This window comes from Kogia breviceps, chromosome X (genome assembly GCF_026419965.1).
Source record: "Kogia breviceps isolate mKogBre1 chromosome X, mKogBre1 haplotype 1, whole genome shotgun sequence".
Classification (NCBI taxonomy): domain Eukaryota; kingdom Metazoa; phylum Chordata; class Mammalia; order Artiodactyla; family Physeteridae; genus Kogia; species Kogia breviceps.
In genome coordinates this window covers 25030581-25047739 of record NC_081330.1, presented here as the reverse complement: position 1 = coordinate 25047739, position 17159 = coordinate 25030581, and the positions used below count along the sequence as shown (strand labels likewise).

At 38.9% G+C, this 17159-nt stretch overlaps 1 protein-coding gene across 1 annotated transcript in view; it reads left to right on the top strand.

Annotated features, from left to right (window-relative positions):
* GRIA3 (glutamate ionotropic receptor AMPA type subunit 3) overlaps window positions 1-17159 on the top strand; it is a 300197-nt gene that overhangs the window by 131816 nt on the left and 151222 nt on the right. Inside the window, 1 exon segment of the mRNA XM_059050062.2 lies at window positions 16432-16619. Within this exon segment, the coding sequence (XP_058906045.1) occupies window positions 16432-16619 (188 nt within the window).

Below are 17159 nucleotides of genomic sequence, written 5' to 3'. Positions count from 1 at the left end.
AAGAAACCCCGTTAATGGGCGTGATCAATCATCCCATGACATCTATTAAGTGTGCAGCAGTCCGCAGAGCAACTCTGAGCTGACTCGTACCCCTCGGTGAGTTTGCACTGCAGGTAGTCTATTCCAGGACAATTATCTACATACCAAACAGAAACGTGAAGAAGTTGTGCCCAAGAGCTGCAGTAGCCCCTTTCACCCAAACTCCAGTGGCTCTCGGTTGTTTTTATTCTTTGCTTTTTTATATCAGATGCTGTGTGGTTGAGGATCAAAAGGCTTGCCTATTCTGCTTTTCCCAGACCTTCAGCAAATCTATTCCAGACGGTCTTTTAAATTTCCTTTCAGCTGACAAGACAAAGCAAGTTTACTTTCACTCAACGAAACTGACATAACTATTTGCGTATACCTTCTCAGCTTATGGTGTGGAGAATGGGGCCACATAATTCACCAGCAGGGAGACAAAGTTCATAACGAAGAACTGGATGAAAAAGAGAAATGGAAAAGGCAGGATTACATGCACAGCTAGCTGCAGGGCCAACTTTAAACTTGACAAGTAGTTGGAAGTTGCCTCCTCTGTGGGATATTTGGAATCAGGAATACCTCAAGCTGCCAAACTATACTCGCCTACCTACTGTAGTCTACAATTTCTTCCATTCCAGTTGCCCTTTTGCTCTAAGGCTTTGATCCTAATTTAAAGCATACATTCTTCATGGAGGGGATCACAACGGAAGCTTTAATCAGCCATGGACAGTCTAGTATGAGTAAAGGGTTGGATTTGGAATAATGGAGGATTTGTATTGGGGGAAAGGAAAAGGACACAGAACTGGGACACTGAGGGCACTTTCTGTTCACTGACTCTACAAATTAGCTAAGGCCCCATCCTAATAATGCAGCTGCAAGGAAGAGAAGATTTGCAGAGGGTCAGCTCTTAATTAAAGGGGAACTTAAACAAACACAATTATGAGGAATGAAGACCTCAGGGAAATCTTAGTTTGCCATGGGTAAATCGGGCTGGGTGTGGATGAATATTTGTTTTTTATCCTGTTCCATAAAATCCACAGACTGACATCCACATGCAAACACAGAGGGTTTCTTGATCTTTCATCTCAAACGCCTCACACACAGAAGAGTTTCTGCGCTAGCACCTCAAATTTAGACAATCACTATATTGATTTTTGTGGAAAACAAATGTTTAAAACAAAACAAACAAAATGTGGATTCAAACGTGCTATGGGACTCTTTCTGTGAATTCTTTTTAAAGAAAAGTACATTTTGTAATATGAATAATCGTATCCTGAGGTATTGCATTTGAGTTTAGGTTTTCTTAATATCAGGTTTCTTAGATATGGCAAAATATAACACGAAATAACTGGATTGGGCTCGCTATCTCTCTCTTCCCTCTGCCTCTTTTTCCGCTCTTCACTGTATCTCAGCAGTCACCTTCAGATTCCATATGTAGCTTCTGTCAATCCTTGCCACAATATACAAGAGAAATTTGTCTGAAATTCCATGGAGACCAAAGCAGTTGCAAGAAACGGAGAGAGTGGTTTGCATAAGGTTTGGGTTCAAAGCCCAGGTGAGCACAAGAATAAGATCAGGAGAGGAATTTGCATTTGCCTCCTTTCATCTCACATAATTTTTTTGATGAATAAGAATATTAATTTCATAAAATGTCAAACTTCTGTTAATTACAGTATATCACAAACAACATTAAATGTCAAATAAACTGAATTAAAATATATGTGACATATATTACAGACAACATCATGAAGATATAAAGACTCTTATAAATCAATAAGACACATCTATTCTAACATCACAATCGAAATCTGAATGAAGGAAATAAACAGGAAATTCTCAAAATAAAACATAAATATGGACACAGAAATGAAAAAAGTCACGAACTTTACTAATAATAAAGGAAATGCTAACAAAAAAGAATCTTTTTACATTCCCCTATCAAATGGGCAAATATATTACTCAATGCTAGGCAGGGGGCAGAGAGACAAGTACTCTCATATTCTGCTGATGGGAACGTAAAGTGATATAACCTTTCTGGAGGGCAAATTGGCAATATATATCAAAAGCCTTGAAAATGTTCACAAATGTTTGGCCTGACATTCCTACCTCTAGACATTTATCCTATGGAAGTAATTAGAGATGCTGTATGTGTGTTGTCATCACAGCATTCTTCAATAGGTAGAGATTAGAAACAGTTGAAATGTTCATGTTGGTGAATGGTTAAATAAATTACAGTATGTCTGCCAGGGAGAGGGTGGTGGTTGTGGGATGAATTGGGAGATTGTGATTGACACATATACACTAATATATATAAAATAGATAACTAATAAGAACCTGCTGTACAAAAATAAAATAAAATAGGGCTTCTCCGGTGGCGCAGTGCTTGAGAGTCTGCCTGCCGATGCAGGGGACACGGGTTCGTGCCCTGGTCTGGGAGGATCCCACGTGCCGCGGAGCGGCTGGGCCCGTGAGCCATGGCCGCTGAGCCTGCACGTCCGGAGCCTGTGCTCCGCCACGGGAGAGGCCGCAACAGTGAGAGGCCCGCGTACCGCAAAAAAAAATAAATAAAAATAAAATAAAAATTCGAAAAAAACAAAAATAAAATAAACACAATTACCTATAACAGTCTTCAACAAAGGATTCTGAAAGCTGTAATTATGTAGTTAAGTACACTTGGAACTTTCCTGCATATTATGTGCATGTTATAAAAAACAATTACAGTATGCCTAATGGATGGAATATTGTGTAGCCACTAAAATCACATTCAAAAACATTTAATAACATAACAAAATGTCCAAGATATAACATTAATTTTTTTAAAAATAGGACACAAATTGTTCAATCCATTTTACTAAAATAAAAACTGTGCAGTATATTTCTTTTAAATAGAATGGAAAGAAATACATCCAATGTTAACAGTGGTTATCCCTGAGCAAGAGTCACCCATACTGGGTTTTTTTTCATTTTTGTGTCTTCTCAAATGTCCAAAATGAGCACATGTGGATTTTGTACTTAGCAAAACACAGATGCTACCTCCGAAGAAGAAAGACATTTGCAAAGTGCTTTGAGTCCATTAGAGTCTGCTTCCCACACAATGTTCCCAGGTTCCTCATCTACCACAGTAAAAAGCAATTTGTAACCCTGGCCTGAGCCTTCCCGCTAGACTCTGTGCCTTTGTCTGCATATTTCTGGATGGTACATGGCCCTTCTTGGATCACGCTTTTCTTACCCAGAACTTTACTGCCAGTCATGAAGCACACCTAAGAAAAGAGACCTGCTTCCATAAACCTCGCTTGTATTGGGTAGCCATTACAATAGGTCAGTGGTTCTCAACTCTGACTGTACATGGAAATCACCCAAGGAGTTCAAAATAAAGCAAAACAAAGCCGGAAATCACTTTCAGTGATACTGATTTAATTGGTCCAGGGTGCAGCTTGGACATGAATATTTTAAAGGTTATTTAAAGGTGATTATAACGTACAACCAGAGTTGAGAAACACAGGGGTAAGTGAAGATACAGAAAAATAGAGCAATGCTTTCTTCAGCTGGATTCAGTTGAGCAAGATAGGCAGGATTGACACTGACCCTCAGAGGATCTTTTACAGCATACCCACAAGGTATCAGTCGTTCATTTGTTAATGCCATAGCCTAAAGATCATAAAGCACATCACCAACTTTGACATTCATTATCTGAATGTTGCCGGGAGATGGGCAGACCCTAAAACAATGCTCGACATCCTCTTTTCCTTTCCTTCCCAGCTCACTTGTGTTAAGGCCACCACTGAAAGGCAACTGTGTTACCTGTAGGGGTAACACAATAAGCCACTAGCCATTCTTACGCTGGCACCTGGAAGAGGACAGAATGCTGAGAGAATGGGACATGGGACAAGGAAGTTTTGATGTGGGGAAGGAGGAAAGAAAAAGCCAGAAGTGGTGGTGATAGGTCCAGTTGGGGTACTGGGTAGACAGGGAACATCAGGATCTTGTGTGGCATCAAGAAGATGAAAGGGCTCTGTCCACTTCATAACGGTGCCAAGGGCATCCTGAAATGAGACCTATAAAGTAGGCTTAGCCGCATCACATACTTGAAAGAGCACTAAATTCGAGTGAAGAGACTTGCTTCTAGAGCCAGGACTACGGTGAGGCAAGTGAGGATATACTTGCACAACCCTGAGAAAGTGCCTTCTTGGGGGGGTGGGGGTAGTGAGGATATGTTGGTCAAAGGGTACAAAGTTTTAGTTTTGCAAGATGAAAAAGTTCTGGAGATCTAAGGTACAGCATGGTGTACATTAACTACAGTTAACAATACTTTTTGGTGACTACAGTAAGCAATACTGTATTGTACACTTGACATTTGCTAAGAGGGTAACTATGAAGTGATCTCACCACACACAAAAAGGACTAAAATGGTAACTATGTCAGATGATGGATATATTCATTAGCTTGATTGTGGTGATCATTTCACATGTAGACGTATATCAAAACATCAAGTTGTACACCTTAAATATATATATAATTTCTATGTGTCAATTATACCTCAATACAGTTGAAAAAAAAAAGACAAATTAAAAAAAAAATCTTTGTACCCTAGCTGCTTCTCTTGCTTTACTCTAGTCCTGGCCCTGCCTACTTAGTTTCTAGTCTTGCTTCTGACTCTACACTAGCTGTGTGATCTTGGGAAAGTCACTTCTCTCTAACCACCACCCCCCAAACCAGAGTAGCTCCACTTTTATCTGTCTCACACGTTGGGCTTCCATGAAAATTTCATTTGAAAAAGGAGTTCCAGAGTTTTAAAAATTCTGTATGACTTCTCTGAGTCATCTGTAAGAGTCCATCTAGCCCGTAATGCTGTGATTCTATGACTAAAAAATGCAAACCACAAGAATTTATATGGGCCATTTTGAACCTCTCTTTTTCAACCTGCAAATATTGAAAAGTCAGTTTCTATCTCAGGCCAATGGGACAAATATTGAATTACCCTATGGGAAAGATCAATTTTCTTCTCTAGAATATTTCTAGAGGGTCACCAATCCCTTTGGGGGCTTTATGAAGATTCCAAGAATTCTAATCAGGCACAGAATGCTATAAATGCCAGCACTCGTGTGGAGCCCATTTGTCAATATCAGAGACCCCCATCATGTGGGGACTGCTAGAGACCATGTCAGAAGTACAGATGGTATGGCTCAGAGAGACCTGGTACAGGTTCATAAGGAACAACAGCTGTTGCTAGCCCTTGCTGGAAGACATAAAGCAGAAAGGAGAAAATTATCCTCAGCTATATTTCCTTGGCTGTCTTCATTACCAACATCCATATGTCAATATCCTATTTCTTATTTTTCTATGTTTTCAGATCAAATACTAAATTTCTTCAGCATAGAGCAGCTTTTCATTTTGTTTGTACATTGAACAAAATCCTGGCCTTTGTTCCCCCTGTGAAAATGATTTTGACAATTGTAGATTTGAGATTTTTTTTTTTTTTGGTATCTGCTGTCATTCCTGTCATGAGGTCAACCTAATAGTCACAGATTGAATTCCTTAGGAGTAGATTCTGAGGTGGAAATTTGCATGCAAACTTTTACTGGGGAGTAATCTCATTAAAAACACTTGTGGGAACCAACAAGGACCTACTGTGTAACACAGGGAACTCTACTCAATATTCTGCAATAACCTATATGGGAAAAGAATGTGAAAAAGAATGAATACATGAATATGTATAACTGAATCACTTTGCCATATACCTTTAACTAATACAACATTGTAAGTAAACTATACTCCAATAAATCAAAATTTAAAAAAAAAACACTTGTGGGAGGAAAAGAAGGAAGCAAGTTTGGGCAGAAGGGGAAGATGGTGCAGTCCTAACAAGACCTCAACCTACCCTTCAGGGAGCCCTGAAGTTGGGATGGCCCATTAGACTTAACCCATTTGGAGTGAAGAGGTTATGCCTTGATTCCCCGTAACAACCAGTCACTGGATGCAGGCTTCCCTGGGAAGGGAGTATTACTCTCAGCTAGGCAGCTCTCCTCAGCCAACAACTTTCCCAGAAGCTGAAGGAATAAGTCCTTTGGTGCTGAAGGGGAATCTGGGTGGTACAGCACAGCATCCCGACACTAGCCTTTACCAATATGGCCTCCTTGTTTAGCAAGAGTAGCCCAACAACCAGTCCAGCGCGATTGGGTTGGTCATAGCTGTGGCCCAACTCTTCATCCATAATTACCTTGCCACTCCTCTATTGTCATGTTCCTATGTTATCTTGGTTGAATGCAGATGACAATCTAGCATTCACCCAGTTACCTATGTGGTAACTCCCATTCTTTAAACTGAAAAAGAAACAGAAGTTGGACGGCAGCAGTGGTTTGGAGTCAGGCCGAGAGAATGTGCTGCTCAAATAAAAGTAGCTTTCAGTACTGCAAAGCTGGGCACGTTAAAGCTCACACAGAGCAAAGGACAATTCTGAAGCTGCTAAAGCAGCAGGCTTATTTTTTTCAAAGCCAAGGCTGTTACACACCTTCAGCACCAACGCCTGCTTCTGTTCTGCCTCCAGAGTCAAACTTTTCTTTTTTCTTTTTTTTCCTCCCTCAAACTCATATTTACTCTCTTTGGTCAGCTGTAACAGGAAACAGTCAAACTATAATAAATTAGGTATGAAAACAAATGAAAGCTCTTTTCTTTGTGGATTGCTCACTGACATGTACTGAACTGAGGTGACCATTTCTCCCCAGGGTTCTTGAGTACACAGCCACATGCCCTAGCAGACACAGAGAAACTCTGCATGGTAAGAAGATACTTCAGGGCTTCCCTGGTGGTGCAGTGGTTGAGAATCCGCCTGCCAATGCAGGGGACATGGGTTCGAGCCCTGGCCCGGGAAGATCCCACATGCCGCAGAGCAACTAAGCTCGTGTGCCACAACTACTGAGCCTGTGCTCTAGAGCCCATGAGCCACAACTACTGAGCCCACATGCCGCAACTACTGAAGCCTACGTGCCTAGAGCCCATGCTCCACAATGAGAGAAGCCACCACAATGAGAAGCCCGTGCACCGCAACGAAGAGTAGCCCCATTTGCCGCAAGTAGAGAAAGCCTGCGTGTAGCAACAAAGACCCAACACAGCCAAAAATAAATAAATAATAAATAAAATTTTTTTTAAAAAGAAGATACTGCAGTGTTAAGCTACAGTTCTGACTTGCTCAGAAATGTGAGCAAGGCTCATAGCCCAGAAGGCCCCAGACCCAAGCTCATTAAGAAATCAGTATGCTTTTTCTATTTAATTTTTGAACAGGTAATACATTTACATGGCTCAAAGAACAAAAGTATAAAAAGATCTATAAAATCAGTGTTTATTAAGAGGCCTCACATTTGTGGCAGCAGGTAGCATATAGAGGCAACACTCAATTGTCATCCATGTCTTCCAGGAGCTTACACGCTGAGAGGACAGAATGAGTTGTATTTTTAAATCTCTACTGCTTTTGTACTTACAGAAAATAATACCTGCTTCTTGTAAAAAAAGAAAAAAATCAAACATTACATAAATAAATGACAGTACAAGTAGAAGTTCTTGGTAATTCTACACCTCTGACATAACTACTGCCAATTCCTTCCAATTTTTTTCTATACATATACAAGTATTTTTTTACAAAAATGGAACTACACTATAAATGCTATTTTGCAGCTTTTTTCTATGTAACAGTATATTGAAGAAATGTTTTCTTCTGTTATATAGAGATTGAGCTATCTTTTTAACAGTAGCATAGTATTCCATGTATATGTGCTATAACTTATCCAGTTCTATTTTGAATTTTTAAATGTCTGTCATACAATTCTTAAAATTGGTTTCTCCACTGCTTGTAACTGATTTACCTTGACTTAACTCTACTCATCTCTGGAGAATTTATGACTAGTCAGTAATGGAAGCTTCATGGAAGAAAAGGTATCCACAAAGGTCTATAGGTAGTAGGAGATGCCAGGAAAAGGGACAGACAGGTGCAATTGCCTTGAGTAGGTAACAATGAGAGCAGTGCATAAGTGGGCAAGACAGTGTTCCAGATTTGAGCAAATGTGAACATAGGGGAGAAATGGAGATGGGGCTGGGGTGAAGGATTTTAAAAACAAGGGAGATAAAAGCAGGTTGGAATGGAATGAGTCTTGATACATGGATGGTGAGTTGTTATAGAGCAAAGGTTTTATGAAGAGAATTGACATGCTTTAGGTGAATCCAAGCTTGAAATTAATTAACAGTATAATGTGGCTATTTAGAAATATTAGCAATCCTAGGCTGCTAAAATAACAGCCCATATCCAAAGTAAGCAATAATCAACATTGGTTAAATCACATGTGAAATATCAGGATCAATAAAATATTGACAGATGTCCATAGGAGAGAGAGAGAACACTGAGGGAACCTATTATCATGTCATGAACTAATTGTTGAAGGACTGGGACATGTTAAGCCTGAAGAAAAGAAAGATAATCGGAGATAGGCATATGCTGTTTTTAAAAATGTGAAGGACTGTCACATGGAAAAGGGGTTAAATTTGTCTCTTTGGTTCCAAAATGGTAGAACAGGACTAACAAGCAGACATCACAAGAATGTAGGTTTTGACTCAACAGACAAAAACTTGTATTTTGCTAAAGGGTGTTTTTTTTTTATTTAACAACTTTATTGGAGTATAATTGCTTTACAATGGTGTGTTAGTTCCTGCTGTATAACAAAGTGAATCAGCTATACGTATACATATATCCCCATATCTCCTCCCTCTTGTGTCTCTCTCCCACCCTCCCTATCCCACCCCTCTAGGTGGTCACAAAGCACCGAGCTGATCACCCTGTCTATGCGGCAGCTTCCCACTGGCTATCTATTTTACATTTGGTAGTGTATATATGTCCCTGCCACTCTCTCACTTCATCACATCTTACCCTTCCCCCTCCCCATATCCTCAAGTCCATGCTCTATGTCTGTGTCTTTATTCCTGTCCTGTCCCTAGGTTCTTCAGAACCTTTTTTTAAAATTCCATATATATGTGTTAGCATACAGTATTTGCTTTTCTCTTTCTGACTTACTTCACTCTGTATGACAGACTCTAGGTCCATCCACCTCACTACAAATAACTCAATTTCGTTTCTTTTTATGGCTGAGTAATATTCCATTGTATATGTATGCCACATCTTCTTTATCCATTCATCTGTTGATGGACACTTAGGTTGCTTCCATGCCCTGACTACTGTAAAGAGAGCTGAAATGAACATTGTGGCACATGACTCTTTCTGAAGTATGGTTTTCTCAGGGTATATGCCCAGTAGTGGGATTGCTGGGTCGTATGGTAGCTCTCTATTTTTAGTTTTCTAAGGAACCTCCATACTGTTCTCCATAGTGGCTGTATCAATTTACATTCCCACCAACAGTGCAGGAGGGTTCCCTTTTCTCCACACCCTCTCCAGCATTTATTGTTTGTAGATATTTTGATGATGGCCATTCTGACTGATGTGAGGTGATACTTCATTGTAGTTTTGATTTGCATTTCTCTAATGATTAGTGATGCTGAGCATCCTTTCATGTGGTTGTTGGCCATGTGTGTGTCTTTGGATAAATGTATATTTAGGTCTTCTGCCCATTTTTGGATTGGGTTGTTTTTTTGATATTGAGCTCCTTGAGCTGCTTTTATATTTTGGAGATGAATCCTTTGTCAGTTGTTTCATTTGAAAATATTTTCTCCCATTCTAAGTATTGTCTTTTCATCTTGTTTATGGTTTCCTTTGCTGTGCAAAAGCTTTTAAATTTCATTAGGTCTCATTTGTTCATTTTTGTTTTTCTTTCCATTTCTCTAAGAGGTGGGTCAAAAAGGATCTGGCTGTGATTTATATCATAGAGTGTTCTGCCTATGTTTTCCTCTAAGAGTTTTATAGTGTCTGGCCTTATCTTTAGGTCTTTAATCCATTTTCAGTTTATTTTTCTGTATGGTATTAGGGAGGGTTCTAATTCCATTCTTTTACATGTAGCTGTCCAGTTTTCCCAGCACCACTTATTCAAGAGGCTGTCTTTTCTCCACTGTGTATTCTTGCCTCCTTTATCAAAGATAAGATGACCATATGTGTTTGGGTTTATCTCTGGGCTTTCTATCCTGTTCCATTGATCTCTATTTCTGTTTTTGTGCCAGTACCATACTCCCTTGATTACTGTAGCTTTGTAGTACACTCTGAAGTCACAGAGCCTGTTTCCTCCAGCTCCGTTTTTCTTTCTCAGGATTGCTTTGGCAATTCTGGGTCTTTTGTGTTTCCACACAAATTGTGAAATTTTTTGTTCTAGTTCTGTGAAAAATGCCAGTGGTAGTTTGATAGGGATTGAAGTGAAACTGTAGATTGCTTTGGGGAGTAGAGTCATTTTCACAATGTTGATTCTTCCAATCGAAGAACATAGTATATCTCTCCATCTGTTTATATCATTTTTAATGGCTTTCATCAGTGTCTTATAGTTTTCTGCATACAAGTCTTTTGTCTCCTTAGGTAGGTTTATTCCTAGATATTTTATTCTTTTTGTTGCAATGGTAAATGAGAGTGTTTTCTTAATTTCACTTTCAGATTTTTCATCATTAGTGTACAGGAATGCAAGAGATTTTTGTGCATTAATTTGTATCCTGCTACTTTACCAAATTCATTGATTAGCTCTAGTAGTTTTCTGGTAGCATTTTTAGGATTCTCTATGTATAGTATCATGTCTTCTGCAAACAGTGACAGCTTTACTTCTTTTCCGATTTGGATTCCTTTTATTTCTTTTTCTTCTCTGATTGCTATGGCTAAAACTTCCAAAACTATGTTGAATAATAATGGTGAGAATGAGCAAACTTGTCTTGTTCCTGATCTTAGAGGAAATGATTTCAGTTTTTCACCATTGAGAATGATGTTGGCTGGGGGTTTATCATATATGGCTATTATTATGTTGAGCTAATTTCCCTCAATGCCTACTTTCTGGTGGGTTTTTATCATAAATGGGTGTTGAATTTTGTTGAAAGGTTTTTCTACATCTATTGAGATAATCATATGGTTTCTCTCCTTTAGTTTATTAATATGGTTTATCACATTGATTGATTTGCATATATTGAAGAATCCTTGCATTCATGGGATAAACCCCACTTGATCATGGTGTATGATCCTTTTAATGTGCTGCTGGTTTCTGTTTGCTAGTATCTTGTTGAGGATTTTTGCATCTATGTTCATCAGAGATCTTGGTCAGCAGTTTCCTTTCTTCGTGACATCTTTGTCTGGTTTTGTTATCAGGATGATGGTGGCCTTGTAGAATGAGTTTGGGGGTGTTCCTCTCTCTACTATATTTTGGAAGAGTTTGAGAAGGATAGGTATTAGCTCTTCTCTAAATGTTTGATAGAATTCGCCTGTGAAGCCATCTGATCCTGGGCTTTTGTTTGTTGGAAGATGTTTAATTACAGTCTCAATTTCAGTGCTTGTGATTGGTCTGTTTATGTTTTCTATTTCTTCCTGGTTCAGTCTTGGAAGGTTGTGTTTTTCTAAGAATTTGTCCATTTCTTCCAGGTTGTCCATTTTATTGGCATATATCTGCTTGTAGTAATCTCTCATGATCCCTTTTATTTCTGCAGTGTCAGTTGTTACATCTCCTTTTTCATTTCCAATTCTTTTGATTTGAGCCTTCTCCCTTTTTTCTTGAAGAGTCTGGCTATGGCTAATGGTTTATCAATTTTGTTTATCTTCTCAAAGAACCAGCTTTTAGTTTTATTGATCTTTGCTACTGTTTCCTTCATTTCTTTTTCATTTATTTCTGATCTTATCTTTATGATTTCTTTCCTTCTGCTAACTTCGGGGTTTTTTTTTTTTTTTTTTTTTTTTTGATCTTCTTTCTCTAATTGCTTTAGGTGTAAGGTTAGGTTGTTTATCTGAGATGTTTCTTGTTTCTTGAGGTAGGGGTGTATTGCTATAAACTTCCCTCTTAGAACTGCTTTTGCTGTATTCCATAGGTTTTGGGCTGTCATGTTTTCATTGTCATTTGTTTCTACGTATTTTTTCATTTTCTCTTTGATTTCTTCAGTGATCTCTTGGTTATTTAGTAGTGTATTGTTTAGCCTCCATGTGTTTGTATTTTTTACAGTTTTTTTCCTATAATTGATATCTAGTCTCATAACATAGTGGTCAGAAAAGATACTTGATATGATTTCAATTTTCTTAAATTTACCATGGCTTGATTTGTGACCCAAGATATGATCTATCCTGGAGGATATTCCATGAGCACGAGAAGAAAGTGTATTCTGTTGTTTTTGGATGGATTTTCCTATAAATATCAATTAAGCCCATCTTGTTTTATGTATCATTTAAAGCTCGTGTTTATTTATTTTCATTTTGGTTGATCTCTTTTTTTTTTTTTTTTTTTTTTTTTGCGGTACGCGGGCCTCTCACTGTTGTGGCCTCTCCCGTTGCGGAGCACAGGCTCCGGACGCACAGGCTCAGCGGCCATGGCTCATGGGCTTAGTTGCTCCGCGGCATGTGGGATCTTCACGGACCAGGGCACGAACCCGTGTCTCCTGCATCGGCAGGCGGATTCTCAACCACTGCGCCACCAGGGAAGCCCTGGTTGATCTCTTAATTGGTGAAAGTGGGGTGTTAAAATCTCCTACTATGATTGTGTTACTGTCATTTTCCCCTTTTATGGCTGTTAGCATTTGCCTTATGTATTGAGGTGCTCCTATGTTGGGTTTATAAATATGTACAGTTGTAATATCTTCTTCTTGGATTGATCCCTTGATCATTATGTAGTGTCCTTCTTTGTCTCTTATAATAGTCTTTATTTTAAAGTCTATTTTGTCTGATATGAGAATTGCTACACCAGCTTTCTTTTGATTTCCATTGGCATGGAATATTGTTTTCCATCCCCTCATTTTTAGTCTGTATGTGTCCCTAGGTCTGAAGTGGGTCTCTTGTATACAGGATGTACACGGGTCTTGTTTTAGTATCCAGTCAACCAGTCTATTTCTTTTCATTGGAGCATTTAATCCATTTACAATTAATCCATTTACATTTAAGGTAATTATCGATATGTATGTTCCTATGACCATTTTCTTAATTGTTTTCGGTTTGTTATTGTAGGTCTTTTCCTTCTCCTGTGTTTCCTGCCTAGAGAATTTCCTTTAGCATTTGTTGTAAAGCTGGTTTGGTGGTGCTGAATTCTCTCAGCTTTTGCTTGTCTGTAAAGGTTTTAATTTCTCCATTGAATCTGAATGAGATCCTTGCTGGGTAGAGTAATATTGGCTTTAGGTTTTCCCCTTTCATCTCTTTAAATATGTCCTGCCACTCTCTCTGGCTTGCAAAGTTTCTGCTGAAAGATCAGCTGTTAACCTTATGCAGATTCCTTTGTGTGTTATTTGTTGCTTTTCCCTTGCTGCTTTTAATATTTTTTCTTTGTATTTAATTTTTGATAGTTTGATTAATATGTGTCTTCGCATGTTTCTCCTTGGATTTATCCTGTATGGGACTCTCTGTGCTTCCTGGACTTCATTGACTATTTCCTTTCCCACATTTGGGAAGTTTTCAACTATAATCTCTTCAAATATTTTCTCAGACCCTTTCTTTTTCTCTTCTTCTTCTGGGACCCCTTTAATTTGAATGTTGGTGCATTTAATGTTGTCCCAGAGGTCTCTGAGACTGTCCTCAATTCTTTTCATTCTTTTTTCTTTATTCTGCTCTGCAGCAGTTATTTCCACTATTTTATATTCCAGGCCACTTATCCGTTCTTCTGCCTCAGTTAATCTTCTATTGATTCCTTCTAGAATATTTTTAGTTTCACATATTGTGTTGTTCATTATTGTTTGTTTGCACTTTAGTTCTTCTAGGCTCTTGTTAAACATTTCTTGCATTTTCTCCATCCTATTTCCAAGATTTGGGATCATTTTTACTATCATTACTCTGAATTCTTTTTCAGTTAGACTGCCTATTTCCCCTTCATTTGTTTGGTCTGGTGGGTTTTTACCTTGCTCCTTCATCTGCTGTGTGTTTCTTTGTCTTCTCATTTTGCTTAACTTACTGTGTTTGGGGTTTCCTTTTTGCTGGCTACAAGTTCTTAGTTCCCGTTGTTTTTGGTGTCTGTCCCCAGTGGCTAACGTTGGTTCAGTGGGTTGTATAGGTTTCCTGGCAGAGGGGACTGGTGCCTGTGTTCTGGTGGATGAGGCTGGATCCTGTCTTTCTGGTGGGCAGGACTGTTTCCTGTGGTGTGTTTTGGGGTGTCTGTGAACTTATGATTTTAGGCAGCCTCTCTGCTAATGGGTGGGGTTGTGTTCCTGTCTTGTTAGTTGTTTGGCATAGGGTGCCCAGCACTGGAGCTTGCCTGTTGTTGAGTGGAGCTGGGTCTTAGCGTTGAGATGGAGATCTCTGGGAGGGCTCTTGCCGATTGATATTACGTGAGGCCAGGATGTCTCTGGTGTTCCTATATCCTGAACTGAGCTCTCCCACCTCAGAGGCTCAGGCCTGACACCTGGCCAGAGCATCAAGACCCTGTCAGCCACATGGCTTTTGGGAAGTCTGAGGTCTGCTGCCAGCGTTCTGTAGGTTTTCTGTAGGAGTTGCTCCACATGTAGATGTATTTTTGATGTATTTGTGAGGAGGAAGTGATCTCCAAGTCTTACTCCTCCACCATCTTGAAGGTCCTCCTAAAGGGTATTTTTTAAAGTTTAGTTTAAATATAGCAAAGATGCCCTGAGTGATTTCATTACCAGTATTGTTCAGCCAATGATTTCTTCATAAATAGAAGTAAAATTCAACCTAGTCCTTGCTGAATTTTCATAAAATCTTAATTACTGGGATTCAAAATAATGAGTCCTCATTGCACATTTCTGAAGAAAGATTTTCAAATACTTTAATCTTTTCCTTCCTATGTTTATTTCTTAATCTCATGCTTTGGCCCACCATGTGCCCTCAACTCCCACCGAAGCATAGAGCACATTGAAAACCCTCACAAAAATGTAAATCTGAGAAATAAATATGTGTGGTTGGTTTAAAAAGAGGAAGAATTAACATTTTAAGCAATGGTAATTTACTCTGATCTGTAATTTTGAGCTCCTATGCTGAAATTGCTCATCTGGAAATTACCAAGTGCTTGGGTCTCATTTGTGATCTTCTTCCTGCATACACCCAGCACACAAAGGAGTCGTAATGACCGGCTGAGTCACTGCTGCCATCTCCCCGAAGCGTGTTCTCCAAATGTCAACACCATTTTCTATGGTGCAGTGAAGAAGATTCCCAACCATAACCTGCTTAAAGTACAGGGTGAGCCTGAGGTGGCACAGAACCTGGAAAGTGTTCAGAGGGCAGCACAATCATCCTCCATTCTCTACTCCTCCAGATCATTTTGGTCTTGGAAAGCATCTGCATTACCCACTCCCATTAGTCATTACCTAAATACAAATGGAAAACAATTTAGATTTAATGGGGCAAAAGGAGCTGCTTTTGACCATATCCCAATAAAATGATGTCTATACCTGATGAAATTATACTCGGATTATGAATTCATACCAGAAGCAAAACTATAGACATGATGTAATATTAGAGACAGGAATACTCTAAAAGACCAGTACATACGAAATCCTTGTGATCTTCTGTGGTTCATGCAGATATACTGTTCTTTCCAACTTCTCAAACCCTGACTCCAAAAAGGTTACCCAAAACTCGAGCATCAGATCTTTTCTCTTTCCCATGCAGCATACATCCAGAGTGTTAGTAGTTAATAGCTGTCTGATATAAATTAACTAAAAAGGAATCTCTAATCAAGTGAATTGAGAAACGGGAAGAACTTAGGAAGACTTAATATGATTGAACTTTTTCATAATACTGTGAACAAAGAAACAGTATGATACCTTTGTTATAGACTGTTTTTGTCAGGTTTTCTGAGAGTTATATTGCTTGGGAGACATAATTTACCTTGTTGGATAGTCATATCCATGTAAGGATAAGTCATATTATAATCAGGTCCTATCTCTACTAAAGCTATTTCTAATTCTGAAGATTGTTGTTGTGGAAGATGAAAGAAATGAGCTTCAACCGCAATAGGACAGATTGTGGCCAGAAATAAGAAAGAAGCTATTGGCATTCATTCCATAAATACTTTGATAATGCCTGTCAATAAAAACAATTAGGTACTATAATTCAGTTGTGATTGCTTAAGTACAGGCTTGATAAACACCTAGCCCGGTGCCCACAAGTTGAAGAATCTTCTTTCTTTTCAATCAGGATAGAGATGCCAACTGTCTGGAAGGTTAAGGCTGAGGTTATGCGTAAGCCTGCTGTCCACAGTGGATAAGGTTCCAGGGGACCCAATAGACTGTGCATAAAAACTCAGTAGATCCTTTAATACGTATGGAAAGATTTTTAAAAGAAAAAATAATCAATGTAGCTGTTTTCTCTTCGTTCAGGATTTTCCATCCTCCAAGCAATTATGGAAGCAGCAGTGCAAAACAACTGGCAAGTGACAGCACGGTCTGTGGGAAACATAAAGGACGTCCAAGAATTCAGGCGCATCATTGAAGAAATGGACAGGAGGCAGGAAAAGCGATACTTGATTGACTGCGAAGTTGAAAGGATTAACACAATTTTGGAACAGGTACGTTTGAGAATTATTCCATGTCCAGCCAACCTGTTAAATCATCAACCTGAGGCAGTTGCCATATCTGCTAATAAATTAAGTAGCCAACAGACTAAACTTGCCAACAGTTTTGATAGTCTCTCTAATCCTTTTTTCCTCCCCAGTGGCTACAGAAAAGGAGAGAGAGAAATAAAAGAAAATCTAAGCTGTTGAAAATTGCATACCATGATTAATCTGGTAGTCTCTGCAATTTAATGCTACTTATCAGATAAACACACCCTTCCACACCTCTGTTTCATAGATAGCTGACTATTTCAAAGTAATCCCCTTCCTTTCCGCACCTTCCTCCCAGCAAGGAACAGACAAGGGATTAGGCAGGGCAGAAGGCTAGGGTTTTTGTTTCAGGGGCCTAGTTGCAAAGTATCAGAGCAGTATTCACTAGGTTTGAATTTGTGGATATTTTTGAAGAATATCCCTCTGGTTTGAAAGAGAGAGCAAAAGAGAATGAATGAGAATATGTATATATATAATTGTAGAACTTTTTAAAGTAAGATGGCA